The sequence below is a fragment of the Anser anser genome, assembly GCF_964211835.1.
Source record: "Anser anser genome assembly, chromosome: 13".
NCBI classification, from domain to species: Eukaryota; Metazoa; Chordata; class Aves; order Anseriformes; family Anatidae; genus Anser; species Anser anser.
The window spans coordinates 8,642,887-8,664,722 of record NC_139734.1 but is presented as its reverse complement, the minus strand read 5'-3'; the positions used below and the strand labels follow the sequence as shown (position 1 = coordinate 8,664,722).

The 21,836-nt window shown below is 55.7% G+C and overlaps 1 protein-coding gene and 1 long non-coding RNA gene across 3 annotated transcripts; one reads left to right on the top strand and one right to left on the bottom strand.

Annotated features, from left to right (window-relative positions):
• Positions 1-6,271: 6,271 nt before the first annotated feature.
• On the bottom strand, positions 6,272-13,481 carry LOC310880860 (tumor necrosis factor ligand superfamily member 10-like). 2 transcript variants are annotated; one of them, XM_083797310.1, is made up of 5 exons: positions 13,218-13,480; positions 9,754-9,900; positions 9,417-9,450; positions 8,768-8,875; positions 6,272-8,392 (listed from the first exon to the last, which is right to left on the bottom strand). In XM_083797310.1, exons 1-5 carry the CDS (start codon positions 13,437-13,439, stop codon positions 7,941-7,943), a joined length of 963 nt encoding a protein of 320 aa, XP_083653436.1. In that variant the 5' UTR covers positions 13,440-13,480; the 3' UTR covers positions 6,272-7,940. The 2 variants fall into 2 exon arrangements, with proteins under 2 accessions (XP_083653436.1, XP_083653435.1); XM_083797309.1 differs by lacking the exon at positions 9,417-9,450 and having other exon boundaries at positions 13,218-13,481.
• Positions 13,482-13,558: 77 nt separating this feature from the next.
• Positions 13,559-15,007, top strand: LOC310880874. Its single transcript, XR_014571950.1, has 2 exons — positions 13,559-13,767; positions 13,851-15,007. It is a non-coding gene; the product is annotated as an uncharacterized lncRNA (long non-coding RNA).
• The last annotated feature ends 6,829 nt before the right edge of the window (positions 15,008-21,836 follow it).

Here is a 21,836-nt window from a genome sequence, read left to right as displayed (position 1 = left end):
CATTTCAGCTCCAGCCCTATTTCTGAGCTGTAGTTTTCTACAGGGGAACTTGCAGCAAAATGACACAGTCAATGTTATTGCATTAGCTGCAGCAGGGGTGTCAGAAGCCAGGGCTCATTAGGGGATGATGCTGCTATGGGTGGATAGCTCTGTACTGGGATTGGTGCCTTCATTTCTGCAGGTAAGATGTTGGTTACAGAGACTCCCAGCTGTTTGGTGTGAGCTTTTGTTTAATGGAGTGTCTCCTCACTTTAATTCCTACCAAAATGTGTTAAACTGTTTCATCAAAAATTCAGGGGAGATATCACAATCAGTGTTTTGAGGTCAAACGTTTTCCACGTTGCCTGTAATCAATGGTGCTGGTTTGGGAAAGGGTTCCCCTGCCTAGGGCAGTTCTAGCTGCTGTTAAGGGTTTTGCCCTATCCTGTTCTTACTTTTTTATTGTTTTACTTTCGGAGTGACTCCAGGAGGAGCCCTGGAGTTTCTCTTCAGCAAACAGCTCATTATACAAATCTCTACGCGCGCACACACACACACCCCACCTCCCTGGGGGTAGTTTTGTATTTATGAAATACATTATTTGGGATCATTTTGGAGAGGCTTAAATGCCTGTTGGGCCTTCTTAGGGGTGGGTTATGAGTTGGAGCTTGTTGTTTTTTCCTCCCAGGAAGTGTAGTGCTAGGATTTGAACAGGGTGCAAAATTCACGAGATAGTTTGTTATGGAGATATGGGGCTAGTGAGCTGAGCAGCCAGCATAGGAGAAAGCCCATCTTCTCTACCTGCTCACAAAGAAACTGCTGTTCTCTGAACTTTGTCGCCGTGAAATGTCGTGTGTAAGGTGGCCTGATGCCAGCCCTTCCCACCCTGCCAGCTTCCCAGCTGGCCCAAGGCAGGTGGGAGTCTGGAGTGGCAGTGTTGGGACTGGAGTCAGAACTTAGTTAACAGCTCTGCTGATGGGCAGGAGGGAGAAGTGAGGGGCAGGTCTCCTCCTGCCTCTGCTGTGCCCCAGGAATGCTGCTACACGGAGTAGGTGTTGGAATCCTTTTTCTTGGGATCCCCAGCTTGCCTCTCTCGGGGAAGAGGAAAACAGCCTTTCCCTTCATGCTCTGCATATATGGGTCTGGATCGAGCTGCCTCAGCTGTTTTGTTGCATACAGCTCGCTCTTCCCAAACGGAGAGCATGTTCAGAGCCAGGGAGTTGGCTGTGCTGGCAGGGAGGTCTGGGACAGCGCCAGAGGAAGGAGGTGATGTTTGTGTGAGTGAAAATGGAGGAATGACCGAGCTGCTGGAATCAGTTTCATTGCTTCAGCAGATCTGAGGCCTGCTGCTCAGAGTCCAAGGTCTGGGCGGTAAAAGGAAAATCGCTTTTGGAGGGCAGAGAAACTATGTTCAGAGCAGTCTCCCTCTTCTGGTTCACTGCTCACTCGTGTTGCAAGAGCATTAATGTTTTCCCGTAGGTAGGGCTGGTTTAATGAGCATCCTGCTTCCTCCAGTTACACGAATCCTTTTTGCTGAAGGAAATAGGTTTGCTGTGTTTCGTTTTCCTCTTTCAAGGCTTAACTAATGCTTGGGGATGAGCTATCTCAGAGCAGTACTGAGCTGTACTGTAAGATGTGCAGGGAAGTGAGGTGGGCAAGGAGGTTCAGGAGGAGCAGTTGCAGGACAGGGAAGCTCTCTGAATTCTTGTGTCTGGGTGTGTGCAATAGTAAGGTCATAACCTCCCGCGTGGGCTTTCTCTTTGTGCACTTTATTTACAGTGTTCCAAGAAATGATTTCCTGGGGTGTTGACATGTTTTTCAGTGTGGATTTCCTCCTTACGTCTGAGAACTTGTTCTGGGCTTGGGACTTGAAAGTAAAACCAAATCTTGTCTGGAAGGAAACAAAAGACTTGGACGTAGTGATGAACTGGTTAATAACAACAGAGAGGGGAAAAAAAAAAAAAGAAAAAATGAAAAAAAAAGAAAATATCAGCCCCAGAATTTATTTAGAGACAAAGGGCAACAAAGTTAGCATTGTAAACACCCTGGGCTGTCTGGCAAGTTTGTCTGAGCTGTCTGCGCAGCCACACAATGAATTGAAAGCAGAGCTTCGAGACAGTGAAGATAAGACATTACTTGGCAGCAACTACAAGGAAGGAGTATGCGTCTGGATCAAATAAACATGATGAAGCCATGAGAATTAAGGTCAACCTGAAAATGTTATTAGAGCTGTTGTTGCGTCCTCCATCCCCCCCTATCTTTTTTTCAAGCATCAGGGAAGGGAGGTTTGTGAAATGTCACCTGGCAGCGCTAGCAGGCTGGGGAGCAAGGAGGTTGTGGTCGGTGAAGGGGGGCAAACTGGTTTTTCTGTTCTGGAGCAGTTTTGGTAACTGGGCTGCTAGTACTGAGGTTTAGCAGTGATCCTGTTCCCTGAAGCCACAAGTTTCTCCCAGGTAATGCAGGCAGGCTGGCACACACCCTGCACTCGCCTTGCCCGACATTGCCTCTGGCTCTGCCTTCACAGTTTCAGGAAGAAATCACTGCAGGGCAAAGTAACGCTGCAGTGGGCAAACAGATGAGTAATGAAACAGATGGTATTATTTTATATGCTACTAGGTGGCAAAGTATCTGTATTTATGCACACGTGCACGCACACATAGGCACGTACAGGCTTTTTGGTGTAAAATCCATGGCGTGGAGTAGATCAAGGTCTTTGCCTAGTGTTGTCCATGCCACCAGAAATTCACCCTGGGACAGGTGAGGAGATGAGAGCCATGCTTGCTGGGAACATTGCTTTGGACTTTCCTTGAGCTGCTGTGGTGGATAAAAGTACTCTGCAAGCTGCACTGCTGCAGTGCCATATCGTGCTCTTACCTGTGGGTCTCAGAGACTTTTACAAAGACTGACGTACTAGGCATCTAGTAAAGGTGAGGTAGTCGAGGCACAGATGCTTAATGAGTGACCAAGTCTTCTGATGAAGAAAATGAGTAGTGCTGGCTCTGTGCTCTCATTTATTGGCTAACTCAAACTGCTTTTTCCATTTCTGGCAATTGTAGGAAAATAAGATAATGAGCGCTTAAGCAGGTTATAGTTCTGACCTCAAAATCCCTTGGTTAAAGGTTCCCCATCCTCTTCATGTCTTCGGGGTGTTCTGCAGGTATTCCTAAAAAAAGATCTTTGTGTAACATTGTGCAAATGAAATCACAACGTGGAGAAAGGCACAAGCCAAGTTCTTCCTCCAGGCAGCCTTTAAAATGAAGACATTCAGTTTCTGAGGGTGGCTGTGCATGTGGCCGTTGGGTTGACCTTGCCCAGTCATCAGGACTTTCAATTAAAATCAAACTTAAAAAATTCAGGGCCTGTTTTTTGTACCAGCAAGTAGTGAGGCAGCTTTGCCTGGTGCTGGGATCATCAGTGTGTCTGTGGGAATGAAACCAGAGTCTCCCTGCCACCTTGGGTGGGATCTGCAGAAGCAGCCCCGAGGAGGCCCCCTGGGAGTGGAGGTGGCTGCTCCCGGGGCTGGAGATGGGCAGGGTGCTGGGGGACAAGCTGGGGCCCAGCTCCTGCCAGCCACGGGGCCTGGCCTGCTTCCCAGCGAGGGGACACACTGCCCTTCTCCACAGTGCTGGTGCAGGCAGCAGGGCCCCAGATTTCTTCCCTAGGGTGGTTCCCTGCAGCACTAGCAGTGCCTGCCGCCCGTCTGTTTATCCTGGCTGTGGGGCTCTGTTTCCGTGCTGTTAATGGGGTCACCTTGTGTCTGCAGCTGGTGAAATCCCAGGCAGCTTAGGTCTGACACAAAACACCACCCTTTGTGAGGCAGAGAGGGTTTTCTGGTGATGGTTGTTGCAGTTTTACATGACTGTAATGCCCGAAATGGAGGCTGGAGCACCTGTAAAATACTGCTGTTGCTTTTCCAGAGAAGCCAGGAGCAGCTGGAACGCACACCTGCTCCCTGAGCTGTCTGAGAGCCAGCGAAGGAAGAGGAATGATCCAGAGCCCTGAGCTAAATCAGGCTGGGGACTTGCTCCATCAGGGCTCTGCGGGAGCCTGGTCTCCTCCAAGGTGGCCACAGGCCCGGTCTATACCTGGGGGTGGCAGAGGTGCAGCTGGCAGCAGGTCCAGTTCTGGGGGACACTTGCAAACCTCTCTCCCTAGGGCTGGGCCCTGTGAAGCACACAGACCGGGGGAACTGGAAAAGCTGCAGAGCTGCCAGCGATGTTGCAGTGCCTTGACAGGACAGTCCCAGGCCAGAGCCAAGCTCCACCTCCCTGTGCTAGCTATTTTTTCCCCCAGTCTGTCACTTCTCTCATTGCCCAGCGTTGCCTGGCTCTCACCAGACTAAGGAGGATGCCACTTGGCCTGATGCTTTTTGTTCTTCTATAAAGAACAGCCGCCCACAAGTCATCTCCCCTGCAGGAAAGTGGAGCAGCCCCACTTGGGCCTGACTCCCAGATCATGCAACAGGATGGTTTACCTGGGATGCCATGGGCTCCTGGCTGCTGCATGGGAAACAGCAACCTCCTAGCTGCTCCTCCGTGCTGCGGGAAAGCTAAGCTGTGTTTCAACGAAAACCTTTGCACCACCTGCTCCATTTCCTGCAGCTCTGAGTTGTCTGGTTGAGCTCTGAGCTCCCACAGCTGTTGCCAAAGGCAGCTTAGGGGCTGAGGCCACAGGAACCCAGATGAGCTCGGTGCTCTCGGAAGAGCCCTGGGAGTCTGATTCCTGTCGCTAGTCACCAAGGCAGCCCAGAAAGCAAGAGGGAAAATGAGACTTGTAAGAATAAAGTCCCATTTGAACGGTACTTCTTGAGGGAAGGGTTTTGCAATAGCAGCACAAGCCAGCTGGTCTGCAGGCGTGCAATGAGGACTGGTGTGGTTGGGGATCTTTGCTAAACAGGATTACGTGTGACACAGCTGTGCTGCAGGCTTCGCTGTTTTGTTTGTGTTGGGCAAGAGCAAAACATGAAGGTCAGAGACAAGCACGCCGCGTGGCCAAGCCTCCCCTCCCTCCTTCCCTGAGGCCATGGGACTTCCTCCGGAGAGGGGCTGCTGGGGCTGAAGCAGGGCTCTGCAGCACAGCAGTGGTGACACAGAAATGCCAGGGGGCGGTGGAGCAAGGGGAACGCAGAGGGTGCTGGGCGCAGAGCAGGGCAGTGTGGGGGCAGCCAAGGATGAAGACAGAGAAGGCTCAGGCCTGGGAAGCTGTGGGGTGGGCGGCAGGAGCAAAGAGCAACTCCTGCCCAGCTTCAATGTGGAGGGGAACAAGCCCATCTCAGTACCCTGGGCTTTGGCCCTGGTTTGGCTGAGCTGTCCCAGGTCCCAGCAGCCTTGGGCTGGGCTTGGCAATCCCAAAGCAGAGAGGAGCAGCACAAGGATGCCAACTACCCCAGAAAACTGGGAGGTAGCCCGTGAGACCCCCCCCAGCCTCCTGCTACTTGTGGATAAGAGCTGATGGGAGCCGTTTGCTTCCTGCACGGCATGCCCAAGCGCTTCCTTTCCCAGCGCCGTGGGGAAGAGCTGCAGAGTTGGCTCAGGATGGTGCAGAGGAATGGTGTGAAGGCTGAATGCCCCAGGTGGGCTTAGCTAGCGTGCACCCCCCCAGTGGGGGTCAGAAGCAGGGGTGCACCTCCCTGGGAAAGCCTCAGGCATCCACAGGGGAGTGGCAGCAGCTGCCCTGGCACAACCTTGGCCTGGGCTGCAGAGCCGTTGGAGAGATTAGGGATGCAAGATGGGACAGGACCAGCTACTGCCTGCAGCGTTCACTGGGGTCTGCCTGCAAGTCCCAGGGATGGAGCTGCTGGAAACCACACACGCCTCTTCCCCAGGGCAGCCTTGGCACTCACAGCTCTGCCTCGACACCTGAGCTGTTTCACTGCTGCCACTGGCGTACCAGCACCGCTGCGCCATGCCTCGTGGTGGGGGGGGGGGGGTCAGGCTGGGAGCAGGTCAGGGCAGCAGGACTCTGTTCAGGCAGGTGAGGAAGTGAGGGCTGAGGGCTGAAGCAAGCAGGGGGCCGGCCAGCCCGCTGCTCCCAGCCTGTGCAGCGCTCTGCCTGCTGCAATTTTGTGCTGGATTATCTGCCAGGGCAAGGAATGTGGCATGGGGGGGGGGGGCAGAGAAGGCTGCCCTGCAGTGAGGGGGGCTGCACAAAACCCAGATGCTCTGCAGCATGTTGGTGGAAAGCATGTGAGCTGACTCAGACATCAAACTGTCAGGTTTGGGCAGCACTGTGGCTGTGCAGGAGTATAGCGCTAATTACGCAGGGTGAACCTGATGCAGAGGTGCAAGGCCAGTGCTGGAGTACAGGATTTATTTAAACAGGCACTGAGACCCCCCAGAGCTGTGTCAGCAGGAGGGGTACTTGCGTCCTTCGTGGAAGTCTGTGCTGCTGGCCTGTCCATGCAGGAGAGCGACTTGCACACCAACAGACTTAATATGACAGCATACACAAGTAATTACAAAAGTGGGCTGCATCCACCCCAGTGTCCCAGCCAGCTTTATCATGCTCTGCTCTGCTCGAACACGTCTTTTGTGTCTGTCACATCCTGGGAGTTTAACAACAGGGGGGTTTGGTCTTGTCCATGCTGGGCTCCGTGCTGCTACTGCCTGGGCTCACGCACGGCCTGAGCTGAAATCGTGGAGGGTAACGGCTGCGAAGGCTCATGGTGTGAGCAAGAGAGCAGCTGTGCTGGCCCAACAGGGCTGGGAGAAACAAAACCCTCAGGAAAGGGATGCTTGGTCAGAAGCAAAGGGGAGTCCTGATGCCAAGCACCTCGGCTTGGCTCTGTCCATCTGAGCTGCACCCTGTCCCACAGGACGGACCAGCTCACCCGCAGCACGACGAAGCTGGCACAGCTGAGCAGCAGGGGGCTGGGCACCCCTTCCCTGCATGCCACTGCTCTCACACAAGGCTCATGGGGAGCTGCCACAGGCCAGGCTGCTCCCAGGGAGCAGCTGATCTGGGGGTTCGAAGTCTCTTCATTGCTGCCGGGGGTTTGTGTGGGCCACGAAGAAGCACCTGGGGGGGGGGGGGGGCGGGTCTGCGGGAGCTGGCGCTTGTGCCAGCCTGTTGAGAACCAGACCAGGGTGCCAGGGTCTGAAGCGCCCCCAGCTTTCTGCTCTTCTGACGGGCTTCCCCAGGCTCCTGATGGCGTGGCACTCTCATCGGTGTGACGCAGTCTCAGCTATTTGGGGACGGAGAGAAGATGCTGCTCTAGACTTGCTAAGCCCTGGGCTCTGTTGTTGTAGTGCCACTGAAGACATCTAATCCACCGGGGCAAGGTGCGCATCTCTGCCACGTGCCTAGGTGTGGTTGCTTGTGCTGGTAATTATCCCAGCTTTGTGGCCCTGCTCTTTGACTCCTCAGAAGCTGATTGCTGGCACTGGTCCAGGTTTCTAACTATCCTGAAATGAAACTCCTTTGCTGCTTTCTGGAAGCTGGTGCTGGGTCTGCCTTGTGCCTGCAGGCTGTCCCCGATGCTGTTGGGGTGGCGGGCGGCCCTGGCGCAGTGCTCGCTGTGCCACTGCTCTCTGCTAATCCTGACTTCTGCCCCAACGCCTCCAGCTCAGGGTTGCTGAGCCTCGCAGCCTGGTTTGCTGGACCTGCCTCTGCCAAACGTGGATTCAGAGTTGCAGGGGGTTGTCCTTCCACAGGGAGAACTGGTCTTGCATTTGTGGCTGTGACCCCTGTGCCTCTGCTTTGTGGAGGGTGGGGGGGTGGTCACAAGGTATCCTGGTGGTGCGGCTCTTGCTGGAGGCCTGTCCCACGCTGCGATCCCTGCAGTCTCGCCCAGCTCCAGCAGACACCCACAAGGCACAACACAGGCAGGGAACGACGCTGCACCAGGCCCCCCGGCCATGTGGGAGCTGCATTCAGCAGCAGCTCAAACAGCTGCCGCCCTGGGCCACACGGAAGAGTCGATACAGCAGGAGCACAGGGGAGGCGTGAGGATGAGGAGGCTGTCACAGGTCGAGCCGGAAGGCCCCAAAATAGCTGGCTGCTGCATCGTTGTAGTCAATGGCCAGCGAGGAGACCGAGACAAAGAGCTCATCGCCGGCCTTGAGTTCGAACAGTCCCCCCTGGTAGAGAGCGTGGAGGCCGTAGTCTGCCTCGGGTGCCCAGCACTTGGTGCCGACCCCTTTGAGCAGGAGGATGGGCTGGCTGTAGGATGTCTTCCAGTTGATGCACTGCACGAGCTGGGGGACGGAGACACGGGTGCTGGCCCCCTCGGCCCCCTCGCTGCGGTAGCGGAAGTAGATCTGGGAGTAGACGTAGTACTTGCCCGCCTGGTTGACCCGTAGCCGGCCATCCCGGTACGTGATGTTCTGCAGGTGGGAGTGGATGGTGCTGTCTTCCCAGCGAGCAATGGCGTGGCGGCAGGATTGGGAGAGGTTCCCAAAGCGCTTGGAGATTCCTGTGGAGGAGGAAGGGTCACCAAAGGAGTGCACTGCACTGGGAAGCATCCTTCAGGGTCAGGAGGAAAGGAGGGGGTGGCCCTTTCACTCTCTTACGGTCATGCAGCTTGGAGTGGGGGTAGAGAGTGTGGCCTTGGACTGGAGACCTGCGCAATGTGCTCTAGGTGATCCTGCTTGGCAGGGGGGTTGGACTAGATGATCTTCAGAGGTCCCTTCCAACCTTGGCCATTCTGTGATTCTGGAGAGGAGAAACACCTCCCCACCTGCCACCAAATGCAACCTCCCGTGCTGATCCCCCTGCCCTTTGGGTGAGATCTCCTCCCTGTTCCCACCCTGGAAACTCTCCAGTGCCCTGCTAGCCTCCCCCAACTCACCATCCAGGGCCAGGCTCTGCGGGCGGAGGGTGAGATGTGCTGAGGGTTTGCCAGGTGTTTTGGGAGGAACCTGTCCCTCCGAGGTATTGAAGTAGCTCTTCCGGGCCTCTGTGAGGAAAGAGAAGAATGGCTATAGAGGCCAGAGTGCATGGGGACCCCCAGACCCATGCCACCAGAGCACGTCCTTAGCGACCAGAAAGAACTGGGCAGGACAATGCCCCACTGACCCTACAAAGGGGGAGTTTACTTGGGAGTGGAAATGTCTGGTCAATTATTATCTAACATTTGGTGCTGTCCCTGTGGTAGACAGGCCCTGCTTCCCCAGGCTCCAGTCAGACACAGCTGTCCCTCCAACCTGTGTCGAGGGATGTGAGCCCTCTCCCCGCCCAGCGGGACAGTCTGCGCCCCCCTGTCCCACCCCAGCTCACAGCCGCGGTGCCCTGCCTGGTGGAGTTTGCCCCGGGAGCAACCGAGCAGCCCAGCCTGCTGGCATCCCTGGCCACACGCTGAACGGTGCACACGTGGGCTGTGGCTCCGTCTGTCCAGCTGCAGTTCGGGTGCGAGCAAACAGATCCTTGCTTGGCAGCACCAGTCCCCAGGGAGCGGAGCCCCATCTCCTGCCCCAGGTGCTCAGCCAGGACGAACTCACCCTTCACGCTCCTGTGGATCATGTTCTCCGTCACCTGAACCGTTAGAGAAGAAAAACAGCCCCATGGTTTAAGGATGCAAAGGACATTTCCTGCTCCCCAGCTCCTCACATCTTTTCCAGGCTTTTCCGTCTTTCACACTGTGCCTTTGGACTCTACCAGCTCCTCGATGCAGAGATCTGCAGAGGGCCTGGCGTGCAGCTGCACTCCTCCGATCCTGCTTAAATCAAGCCTCTGCCACCCCCTTGTGAGACGGATGGGGAAACTGATGCAGGGAGGCAAGCAGGAGCCCTCCTGTTGTGTGTCCCACCCTCCCCAGCCCCACAGGCCCGTGCTCACCATGGCCACGTAGGCTTTGATGGTGTTGGCCAGCTTAAGGCAAGGCTGGTTGCTGATGAGCTCCTCCAAGTTGGAGCCCTCCTGCTGCTGATTGATGAGCTGCAGACACCTCAGCTCCTCCGAGCTCCCTTGTGACTGGGCTTTGAGCTGGAATGGAAACACCCAGACGTCCACGAATTGCTCAGAGCAGGCAAAGGCAGTATGTGTGATTTGGCTGGTGGATGCAGAGGCGATTCCCCTGTGGGGTATGCGTATGGGTTCAGCTGCCTTTGGCCTGGCTCCTCCTGTGTCAGGGTGCCCACAGCCACACCACTAAATGGAGACTGACCCTGAACTTCCCTGATCACAGAGCTGGTGGTGGGATGAGTTGGTGCCACTGGGACACAAACACTGACAAGCTGCTCTGCTGGGAAGGAATTAGTTGGCAGGAGGCTGGGTGGATCCCGAGTTCTGTCAAAAATCTGTTTTGTGAATTGGACAGATTAGAGCTCGTCTTGTCCTCCTACGATGCCTGTGGCTGGCAGAAGCAAGTTTTGCTCATCCCAGCTCTTGGGGAAACATGACAGCCCCTTTCATTGCGTCCCAGTGCTGAGCATGAGGAGAAAGGGAGACATGAACTCCTGCAAACTGCAGAGCACCACGTAAAGGAGAGGCATCAAAATATCCCCTTCTCCATCTCCTTCACCTCTTCTGCTCCTGCCCTGGGGAAATGTGGTGTCTCGATCAGAAAAACCCAGCCTTAGCTTTGAACAAGCTACTCGCAGATCCTGGGGAAGCAGTTTCCCTGCAATACTGCCCTCCACGTGCCCCAGGCCTGCACAGGGGCTGTGCACAGAGGTGAGAGCTCCCACTCCAGTCTGCAAGTGTCCAGGCAGCTGCGTGGTGACCAGGCTCCATGCCTTACTGCTGCTGAACTGAGCCTGTTGCAAACAGAGCTCTCACGCACCTTCTCCCTTCCAGGGCTGAGCCATACAAAATGGTGGCTGGAGAATGAGCCCAGGCAGATCTCAAAAACTTTCTAGACTGCTGGCTTGTGGTTTGGGATGGGAAGCCTTCTTTCCATATGATGTGAGCTGCTGCATGGTGAACTGTGCCTCGCCAGTGTGTCCCTAGGCTGACCTGGCTCAGTTCTGACCCTGGTGTCCCAGTGGGGTGAGCTGCCCTACGGATGACAGGCATGGCTGGCTGTTGGGTTGCTGTTCTGCTGTACAGGGCGTGGGAAAACCAAGGCACAGCTGGGACAACTGCCCTGAAATCAGTGTGCCAGGAGGCAGGAACGAACACAAGCACCTTGACCATCCCACCTTTATCACCTAGGTCTGTCCCAGATCAGGACACAATCCAGGAGTCCCTGGGCTTGGCCACACTGTCAGCCTCACCAGCATCCTGTGTTTCCAAAGGGTCCCTGCCTGCTCTAAGCCCTGCAGCTCCCACCAGACCGCTGCCTGCCTCTTGACTGGGATCAATGGAGACTCTAGTACCAGCAGAAAGGCTACATGAAGTAAGATAAAAAGTATTTTTTTTTCCTATTGGGCCAACAGTCAGTCCTAGCGCTGGCTGGCTGGATTTGCCAGGAGCACTGTGTTTGGGTGATGGGTTGCAGTGATGAACACAGAGGAAGCGACGTGGTGGCTCGTATAGCTGGATGACTGCAAAAGGGTGAGTGTAGCCTTAGCAGTTTTGCCTCGTGGCTTTAGCCAGCTAGGCTGCAGTCTTGCAAAGACGTGCCTGTCTGCGCGGGTGGATGCACAGCGCCTGCTGAGGAAGTAAATCTCCAAGCAGTGGGGCTGCTCACACGGAGCTCCACAACATGAGCACATGGTTGGGCAAAGCCAGTGAACGCAGCATGCTCCTCTGCACTGCCAGGAGCACAGATCACAGCACGTGCATGCATAACCAGGGTCAACTCTCATCCGATCAGTCCTGGTAACGAGGTAGCACAGTCCCAGCATAACCACGGGTACTGCAGCCACGCGCTTTATCCCTCTCTCCACTAACAACTGCCTGGCGCTGACTGCAATGCTAACTGCCTCCAATAAAGCTTGCTGTGACGGGCTGCCTGTGCCACCAGCACTTCTCATTTTAGAGGGTAGCCGCTCTGCCTGCCGTGTCTGTCTCCCCTTCTGGGAAGCATGCACAGGGTAGGGCTTTAAATTCAGTGAAAAGCAGGAGAGAAAATTCTGTAAAACTGGGGGAGGGGGGCGCAGGGGGAGGAGGTGGACCGTGTGTATGCGTGTGCACTGGGGTGAGGACAGGCTGCCCGGGTTGAGTGATTCAGAGTCCCCAGATGTGCTGAGCTCTGATTGCCTATACCTAGCACCGATCCCATGCAGGGATCTGACGAACAGACTCCAAAATTATCCCAAGAGGTATATTTAAGTGGCCATCTTCCTTCATACCTTCCCCCAGGCTCTGTCTGCCCACATTTCTGTCCTCTCACTGCTGCCTTTCATGTAAATCCTTCACAGTGGGTGCCACATGGGATCCAGGCACGGAAACAAAGCCTGGAGGGGAGTCTGCTCCAAAGGATGCTGGACCGGGCACCAGACAGGCTGTTCCTCCTGCATCCATGGGCAGCACTTTTTCCAATTTTTCCCCCTCTGTTGTGGTTTTGTGCAATGCTTGGCACTCCAGCGCTCTTTTCTTGACGATGAGCCCTCCATCATCAAAGCTGACAGTTCCCATTGGTAGAGCTGCCCAGAAAGCTGCTTGGCAGTACTTAGTTGCCCTTTCTCCATAGCAAAGATCTCTTCTGTTCAGTGTTTAGCCTCCTCGACCTTTCCACTGCTAGGGGATTGCTGTGTCTTAGCAGGGGCAGTAAGGTGTGTAGGTGGGTTTGGTAACAGGATCAGGTCTATTGTGTGCAAGTTTGTTGCAGCAAGGACAGCATCTGTGTAGTGGTCACAGGGGGCCCTGAAGCTCTGGGGCTCGGGGTCTCCAGCAGGCAGCAGTGGGGCAGGGCAGTTGCAGGGTCCCAGCAGCGGCTGGGGCGGGTCGCAGCACCCGGCCCGTGGGTCCTGAGCTTGGGAACGGGTCGGTGTGAGTGCCGCTGGGCGCGGGCAGGAACGGCTGCACCCCAGCCCGGTCACTTGCTGTAACTGAGCGGGAGCGAGTGCCCGGGATCTGCTGGCGCGGGGGTTCTCCCCGGCCAAAGGCTCACAAAGAGGCTTTAGCAGCCCCGCCGGGTGCCGAGCCCCCTTCCCCGGGCTCGGGCCTCCGAGGCGGACCCGGGGCTCCGGGCGGACCCGGGCCAGGCGCTGCCCCGCCGCGGACGGGGCTCGGGGCGCCCTTCTCCCCGCCTCCCTCCCTGCCTCCCTCCCTCCCGGCCGGGGCTTCAGCCCCCAGCACGGCTCCGCGCCGAAGCTCGAGCCCAGGCCGGGCTCTCCCGGGGGGCAGCCCCCGCCCCGCCGCCCCCCGCCGCCCCCTCCCGGTGCCGGGGGCTTTGTTCCCCGCGGCGGGCTCACCTTGGAGATGGCCATGGTGAAGTAGACGAAGAGGCCGGTGGTGGAGGCGATCTGCAGGGCGACGATGGCCATGACGGCCACGCTGCCCCACAGCGGCCCGCACCGCCGCCGCCGCCCCCCGCCCCGGGGGCCGCCGCCGGGGCCGTCCGCCAGCATGCGGGCCTCCGAGCCGCCGCTGTCGGAGCGCCCGTACGGCCCGGCCCGGGGCTGCTGCGGGGCCATGGCCCGGCCGCCGCCGCCGCCGCCGCCGTGCTCCGAGGGGAAGGGAGCGGCGGCGGGGCGGGCCGCGGGGCGGGAGGCGGCGGGGGTGGTCCCGGGACGGGGGGCGGCGGGGGAGCGGGGCCGGGTGCCCCGCCCGGGAGAAGCCGTGCCGGGAGCGGGTGCCGGGAGGGGCTGGTCAGAGGGCTCGGCTGGCAGAGGGGCAGGCTGTTTCGGTGCTCTCAGACGTCTGGCTGCCGATCCCAAAGCATTCCCGGTTGCTCTGAAAGGTTGTTTGGAAAGCAAACAGAAAGCCTGGAGAAAGGCTGCTGCCTGACGACTTCGTGGTCAGGTGAGTCTATGGCCTTTAGTGCTTTTATCTCTGGAATGGAAGTGAGACCTTAAAGAAATACACGAACACTTCGGTCTTCCCAGATCTGCCTTCTCTCCTCTGAGAATGGGACGTGGGGAAGCCGTGGACCGGCCCCAGCCCAAACCCGCAGACAGCTGTAGTAGCACCGAGTGGTGTGCTGGGGCCAAATTTATGGCTTAGGGCGAAACAGGACCTGACTGTGAGCGAGAGAGGCTGGACCCCGGTGAAACCCACGATGGAAGAAGCTGCCCCGTGGCCCACCGCCCTCCCAAGTCTTCGCACCACGCAGCCGTCCCTAGGCGGGGACACAGCCCGGTGCTGCAGCCACCGCTGTTCAAAGGGACGTGGCCACAGAGACATGGCCATGGAGCCAGAGCTACGCCGTGCCAGCCCGGCTGTGCTCCCTTCGTGCCCCCACCTTGTGCTGCACGCCGTCTGTGACAGCTGTGAGCCACAGCTCCACGAGGCTGAGCTTTGATCCTTGAGGGTATTAAAAATGTCTGTGATAATTCAGTAATAAAATCAATTCAGGATTTGCCCCTTCAGCTTCAACTTTCTGGGCTGGATCTTGCAGAGCATGTGTCATCTGAGGAACCTCCCCCACCTCAGAACTGGGGAAGGAAGCTGCTAGGAAGGGACCGCTCGCCAGTGGCTCGCTTTTCTAGCACTCTCACACAATGAATGGCATTTTGTCCTTTAAGAGAAGGACTTGTTCCACTTCTCATCCTGCCTGCCAGAAATGGCACCGTCCTGGTTTCAGTTAGGACAGAGTTAATTTTCCTCCTAGTAGCTGGTAGGGTGCTATGTTTTGGATCAGGATGAGAAGAGCGCTGATAACATGCTGATGTTTTAATTGTTGCAGAGCAGTGTTTACACCAGGCCAAGGACTTTTCGGCTTCTCGCTCTGTCCTGCCAGCGAGCAGGCTGGGGGTGCAGCAGGAGCTGGGAGGGGACAGACCCAGGGCAGCTGACCCAAACTGGCCAAAGGGGTATTCCATACCATCTGGCGTCATGCTGAACAATATCTAGGGGTGGCTGGCCGGGGTGGGGGGGCCGGCTGCTCGGGGATAGGCTGGGCATCGGTCAGCGGGTGGTGAGCAATTGCATTGTGCATCACTTGTTTTCTTACACATTGTTAGTAGTAACACTATTATCATTATTACTATTATTATTGTTGTTATTATTATTTTCCTGTCTTAATAAACTGTCTTTATCTCAACTCACAGGCTTCACTTTCCCGTTTCTCTCCCCCATCCCAGAGAGTGACGGGGGGAGGGTGAGCGAACGGCTGTGTGGTGTTTAGCTGCCGGCCGGGTTAAACCACAACAGGCACTGTCTTTTCCACTGAATCCTGAAATCTCTGTCTTTCTGCAGACAAATTTCCAGCAGGGAGCCCCAGTGGGACACACGGTGTTGGTCAGGATTCAGGGAGAGGGAGCTATTCACAAGTACAATCACATTAAAAGGAAAAGGGCAGTTCCAGTATCTCTTCTTACAAAACATTGTGGCTGCTCTGATTCCTTTGCGTGTCTGGGAGGGAAGCATCAACTTCCTCTCTGGTACATAATTGCCGTGGGCTATGGTAAGGGGGGATAGGAATTGTCCCTCCCTCAGTGCCAGAGCAAGAGCTTGAACTAAAACCTCTCAAGCATCTTTCCAGTCCTACTTTAATTATGCATACTTCTCTGGCCCATACAGACGGCCTCATTGTTCCTGGAGCACTGGAGCTCTTTGCCCTGTTTGGAGGGTGAGGCAGTGTGAGGCTCTCTGGGGGTCCCTGCCAGCCTGGAGGAGACGGACCCTGCTGGGAGGAGGTTCTGTCTGAGAGTGCCCCATTGCCCATCCCAAATGCAGCTACCACTCAGCGTGCAGGGAGGTGGGCTGGTGGCCCTGGTATTTGAGCTGGTCCTGCGTGGAGACAGAGCATGACAAGGGCTCAAGCAGGTCCATCCTTTTCTTGTGCCTGATTTAGAGCAATCATTCCAGTGAAGCAGGTGGTCCCCATGCACTGGAAGCGACCCCTGGGCCTCCTTCATTCTCCTTTCCTCATCATCCTTGGCTGTCTGGTCACGGCACCAGCCGTTCTTGGTGGCCTGTGGATGTTCCTGGCTCATGCTGGTGGCCCTTCCTGGAAGCAGGTGTTGTCTCTGCAGCAGTTCACACCCATTGTGGAGGTGCTGCACCCTGGCAAAGGGCACAGGAGCTGGAGGTAGAAGGTAGTGTTTTTTCTTTTTTTTTTTTTTTTTTTTGTGGAGGGAAAAGCTCTTTGTTGCCTGGAGTGCTCAGCTGTGCAGAGGTCCAGCTGTGCCACAGCAGCAACGCTGGGGAGCCTCCTGCCCAGCCGCTCACCCTGCCCACTCTTCCTCATGTTTCTTGTAAAGCAGACACTTTCATTTTGCAGGCAATGGCTTCCTGCCATAGCCCCTGGGCAGGTTTCCCTGTGGGGTTGGTATTTGCTCCCTCCTTGCCCCTCAGACTGATGCCTGTGCACTCATCCTACCTCTCGACCCTTGCTCTCTGGACCCAGCACCGCAGCTGGGTTGGCAAGGCACGTACCCCAGGAGCAGTTTTGCAGGGGTCTCCTCAATGGGCCTCCCTCCACCCGTGCTTGATTTGCTGTGAATTGATGGTAGGGTCACAGTCTCAGCACTTTCATATCCCCAAGCCCAAATTTAGCCCTAAGTACGCACAAATTTTCAGTAATCCCTGCAGCACTGGCCAGGCACGTCAGGCTTCTCCAGGCTGCTGGCATGCCCTGCATGCAGAGGAGCCACGTGACGAGCAGTCATGACCTCCCAGACATGGGAAAGTGGGTAACTGGTCACCTTATCTGCTTTTATTGCTTTTATGAAAGACTTCACCAAGCCTTGAATAATGCAAGCTCCGTACAAATGTCTTTAGATCACTGATCTAATCATGCTGTGTCAAGAAGGATACTCCTGAGACAAGGGGATCTTGCAGCCAAAAACACCTGCCAAGTCAAGTGGTTTCCCCCAGGTCAGTGCATGACACGGTGCCCACAGCCTGCGAGAGGCAGGCATTGCTCTGCTCAGGCACTAGTGTGGGCACTGCCCCTGCTCTGGGCAGTGTCTGGAAGTGGAAGACAAGTGAAGTGACATGCCAAATGCAGTGATGGCTGTTGCCACAGGCAAGGTGCTTCTGTTGGAGCTGGGGAAGGGCACTCAGCAAGGAGAAAGGTGGCTATCCATTTCTAAAAATGCGGTGGAGATTGAACCCTGCTGGTTGTTCTCATTAAAAAGGCTCTGTACCTTCAGAACCAGGTTGAGCAAGAGTGGAGGCAGAGCCAGAAAAAGGTGCATCTGGGGGTGGAAACACTTGCAAAATCTTGCCCTAGTCTCAGGCAGCAATTCTGCCTGCTTGGGTGTTGAAGGGCTGCATGCACTGAGGGATTGCAGGAACCCCACATGCAAGGGGCAATGTTTGCCTGTCAGAGGCGCCAGACAGACAGTGTGGGGAGAGAGCAGAGGTGGTCATACCCCTGCTTTTGGTGGAGTTGGACTTGAGGAGCCAAATGCATTTGCAGTCTGGGACATGGATGCATGTGCAGAAGCAACCTGGGTACTGCTCATCCATGTGCTGTGATCCTGGTCCATTTGCTGCTCTGTAGGATGGGGCAAGCACCCAGCTGCGCTCTTCTGATGAGTAGATGCCTGGAGCTACAAGAACTTAGTAGCCTGGGGCTGCTCTCTGTGCCTTGAAGATAGGAGGTTTGCAAAGCAGCCAAGCCTCTGAGTGAGGGCAGGACCAGAACTTGAACTGTGCAAAGAAAATTGGATGGGAGTCAGATGAAGAACTGCCTCTTGAGACTGGCTGAGTTGTTTTTTTACTTTTAATGTTTCCTGGTCTGTGCAGTAGGAGAGTTGGGCCAGCTGAGCCTGGAAGTTTGTTTCCTCAGCACTGGGTGATGCAGAATCAGTGCAGAAAAGCGGGAGAGAGTGTTTTGCTGGGATCTTACTTGTGTCATCAGCAAGGCACTGGAGGGGGGAAACTAGGCAGAGATTGCCTGTATGATGTGAGTTGTGTGGGATTTTGCACTCTGCCCCTTAGATTCACTTTGGCTTTGCTTCAGTCATGATGGAAGAATGTGCAGTTTAGTCATGTTAGTTTCCCAGGTTTTACAGAGACAATAGTATGTGCAGGATCTGTCGGGTTAGCCTAGATTGGACTCCCCCACACCCCCCTTGGGATGGTCAGCAACAGAGCATTCTTTCCCAGTTTGCATCTTCTGCAGCGGAGATCCAGATCCAGGTCTCATTTTCCTGAGGCTGCTCCTTTAAGGCAAGCCCCAGCCTGGCCTCGTTTGCTTGAGCAGCTGATGATTTCTAACATGTGTTGGCTACATGATCTCAGGAAACAGCAGCCCCCCCGGGATGTGAAATCAGTGCGTGCAACTCAGGAATGACTTTGCTAACCTCCCTGGCATGCTCTCTCTAACATTTGTCTTTTGATTGGAACCAATGAATTCCTGTGCCAAGCCTTATTTGAAAAAAAAAAAAAAAAAAAGCCTCTCCCCCTTCACACCATACTTCCAAGTTTCAATGGGAAGCTCAGTACTTCCAGCTGATGTACTGGATCAGTTCACCTTCCTGAGCAGGTCTGCCCCAACCACGTGGAGAATGCACTGTGACATCTGTGCCTGACATCTGTGATCGGTTCTGCTCCCTCAGCAAGCACCCGCTCCTGGGGTGGCAGGAACCAGCCCTGCTCCCTTGGCCAGTCCTCTCCTGTGGTCCAGCAAAGCCCGGGTGGTTCACCCCCTCCTTGGGGCAGTGTAATATTTTACCAGGTAGCGGGAACCTGAGAAACAGAAGATGATGTGCCAATGACATGCCTTGGCCCCGGCCCCTCTGTGCCTCATTTTTCCCTCTGTCTAGCATCGGTTTTCAGAGGACCTTGCTCCCTGTGAGGCTGCCGAAGTGCTTGAGATCACTGGAAGGAAGACGCCCAGCTTATACAATGCCCTGGTGTTTGTTTATCCTGGGGGATGCTGCAAATGCTCTGCTGCAGGGACATGCCCTGGCTGAGCGTGCTCTCTCAGAGGGAGGAAAGGCTGGTCTGGGTGCAGATTACAGAAAACACGTAAATAGCAGGAGAGCTCCCAGGGTGCTTATTATGTAGAAATAGTGCAAAGGGATGGATGCCAAGAGGGAAGTACCAAGAGCGTTGGGACCGTGGTCCCAGCTCCTGCAGCCAGTGTCGGACTTTCCAAGAAGCAGTGCTTTCCCTTGCAACATCTTTCCAAGCAGAAAGTTACCATCTCTCCATCGGGCATGGGCAGAAAGCAGCTGGAGATGGCCATGGAAGTCCTGCTGCTTAGATCAAGGAGGGGTGATTAAAGCCTGCTCTCTTATCTCCTCCTCCACCTAGAACGGAAAGCAGCCCTGCGGGGAAGGACCTGGGAGTCCTGGGGGACAGCACGTTAACCACGAGCCAGCAACGTGCCCTCGTGGCCAGGAAGGCCAATGGTCTCCTGGGGTGCATTCAGGAGAGTGCTGCGAGCGGGCCGAGGGAGGGGATCCTGCCCATCCAGCCAGCCCTGGTGAGGCCTTACCTGGAGTCCTGTGTCCAGTTCTGGGCTCCCCAGTACAAGAGGGACATGGAGCGCCTGGAGCGAGTCCAGCGGAGGGCTACGAAGATGATGAGGGGACTGGAGCGTCTCTCATACGAGGAGAGGCTGGGAGAGCTGTGCCTGTTTAGCTTGGAGAAGGGAAGACTGAGAGGGGATCTTATAAGCGTGTGCAAATACCTGAAGGGAGGGTGTCAAGAAGATGGGCCAGACTCTTTTCGGCGGTGCCCAGAGAGAGGACAAGTCACAACTGGCACAAACTGAAATGCAGGAATTTCTGACTGACTATGAGAAAACATTTCTTTACTGTGAGGCTGACAGAGCTCTGAACAGGTTGCCCAGAGTGGAGTCTTCTTCTCTGGTTTAAAAACCTTCCTGGATGCGATCCTGTGCAATGTGCTCTAGGTGACCCTGCTTGGCAGGGGGGTTGGGCCAGATGATCTCCAGAGGTCCCTTCCAGCCTCAGCCACTTCTGTGATTCTGGGATTCTGTGTCATCAGGACCAGGAAGGGGCAACCCAAGCAGACATGACTCAGCACCCAAACAGCGTGACTCAGCACTCCAGAAATGTTGTCTAACAATGCCAAAGTGTTGATACAGCAGTAACTGGGCACCCAGTTTCTCTGTGGGATCGGCAGTCCCAATCTGCCTAAGGCCACTCTTGAACCAGCAGCAAATCTCCTCCGCCAAAGTTTTCGTGATGGGAGGAATCTGTGTTTCTGAGAGACACTCAGAGAAACTCTTCTTCCTCAGCCACATCCCAAATATCCCTCAGGAAAGGCGGTCCCAGCTCTTGGTGAAGGAGCAACAGGGCAAGCGGAGCACTGCACAGCCAGGTCAGGCATGGCTCTGGAGGCTCTGCAGGACAGCCACAGCTGCTGTGCGGGGACATGCTGCCTGCGCATGGTGCTGGGAGGGCTGCTCGCACGTCCCTCGTGGCATCTTGGCGTGAGCAAGGGGGAGGATGAGGGGAGAGGGGGAGGAGGTGGAAGAGGGTGGGTGGGAGGAAGGTGTTTTTGGTTTGTTTTCTTTGTTTCTCACTTCTCTAGCTTGTTAGTCATAGGCAATACATTTCTCTAATCGCCCTACTCTGAGTCTGTTTTACCCGTCATGGTAATTGTTGAGTGATCTCTGTCCTTATCTCAACCCCTGAGCCCTTTTCATCGTATTTTCTCTCCCTTTGAGGAGGGGGAAGCGAGAGAGCAGTTGTGGTGGGGCTTGGCTGCCCACCTGAGTAAAACCACCACACACACACAAGCAGACCCGACACAGACACAGGCAGTGTGTGCTTTCTTTGTGAGGAACGCAGACCCTCTGCTTTGTTCCAGGGAATTTGGAGAAACATGCAAACCATATGGAGGCTGTGGGGAGGACCGATTTCAGCAAAACAGTAGTTGAAGCTGACTCAGAGCTTCCCACCGCAGGTTTCCTGCTGGCTCAGGGCTTTTTCAGCCTTCCTCCCTCCCCATCCCCAGAACTATCCAGCTCCTTGACAGCAGGCTGAGGTATATTTAGGTTTTACCCACAGAACTGCGAGGGACCCCTTCCCCTTGTCAAGGCAGTTCACAGGGCCGATGTACTCTCTGCCTAGTAATATTTTAGTAGAAACATCCTTCTGGAAATTGCTGAGTGCACCTTGCTTGATCTGGGTCAGTGTATGCCCGGCTTTGGCTGCACAGTGCTCGGGGGCAGCAGGCTCCAGCCCCTCTACCTGCCGCCTGCCTGACCGGGAGCTGAAGCAGCCACCGGACTGCCCCACAGTGTGCTGGCTGCAAAGCTGCAAGGAGAGCACATGAGGACACAGCCTTTTTTTACCCATACCCTCCCAAACTCAACGGGCTGGGAGCAGTCTGCAGCCCCTATCCGCCACCGGTTCCCTCCCTCCCTTTGGTTGGGGCCAGGGTTTGCTTTTCCCTGCTATCACTGGGGAGAGAGGCCTTCCTGCCGGGCTGCGCCAGGCCATCTTCAGAGCTGGCCAGCTCCTCCGGCCCCACACGTTGCCAGACGTAGGGCTGAGGCTGAAGGCTCTCACAGTCACCCTAGGTGGGAGAGGACTGTTTGGTTGGATGGGCACAAGCTAGCCCTCGCTGGCCAGAAACTCCCATTCCTAGAAGCTGTGGTGGAGAGCTAGTGTGTGCAGCCTTCTGCCAACGGGCAGGCTCTGGGCTGGCTCAGCTCAGCTCCTCTTCTCCCACAGCACGCCTCTTTCTGACTCAGCCCCAGGATCTGACATTGCACCTCAAGGGAAGACGTCTCCAACTTAGGTTGACTGGTGCCTCCCCTGAATGGTTAAGCTGAGATATGACACCTGGCTGCTCCTGGGCTGCAGAGAATAAAAGGAAGCTCTGCTGGGTTGTTTTGACTCATCCTCTGGGTTTTGCAACCTCCTGGAAAAGCAGAGCATAAAAAAAAAAAAAAACAGGGGGAGGGGAAGTGGGGGGGACAGGGGGGAAAGGACACA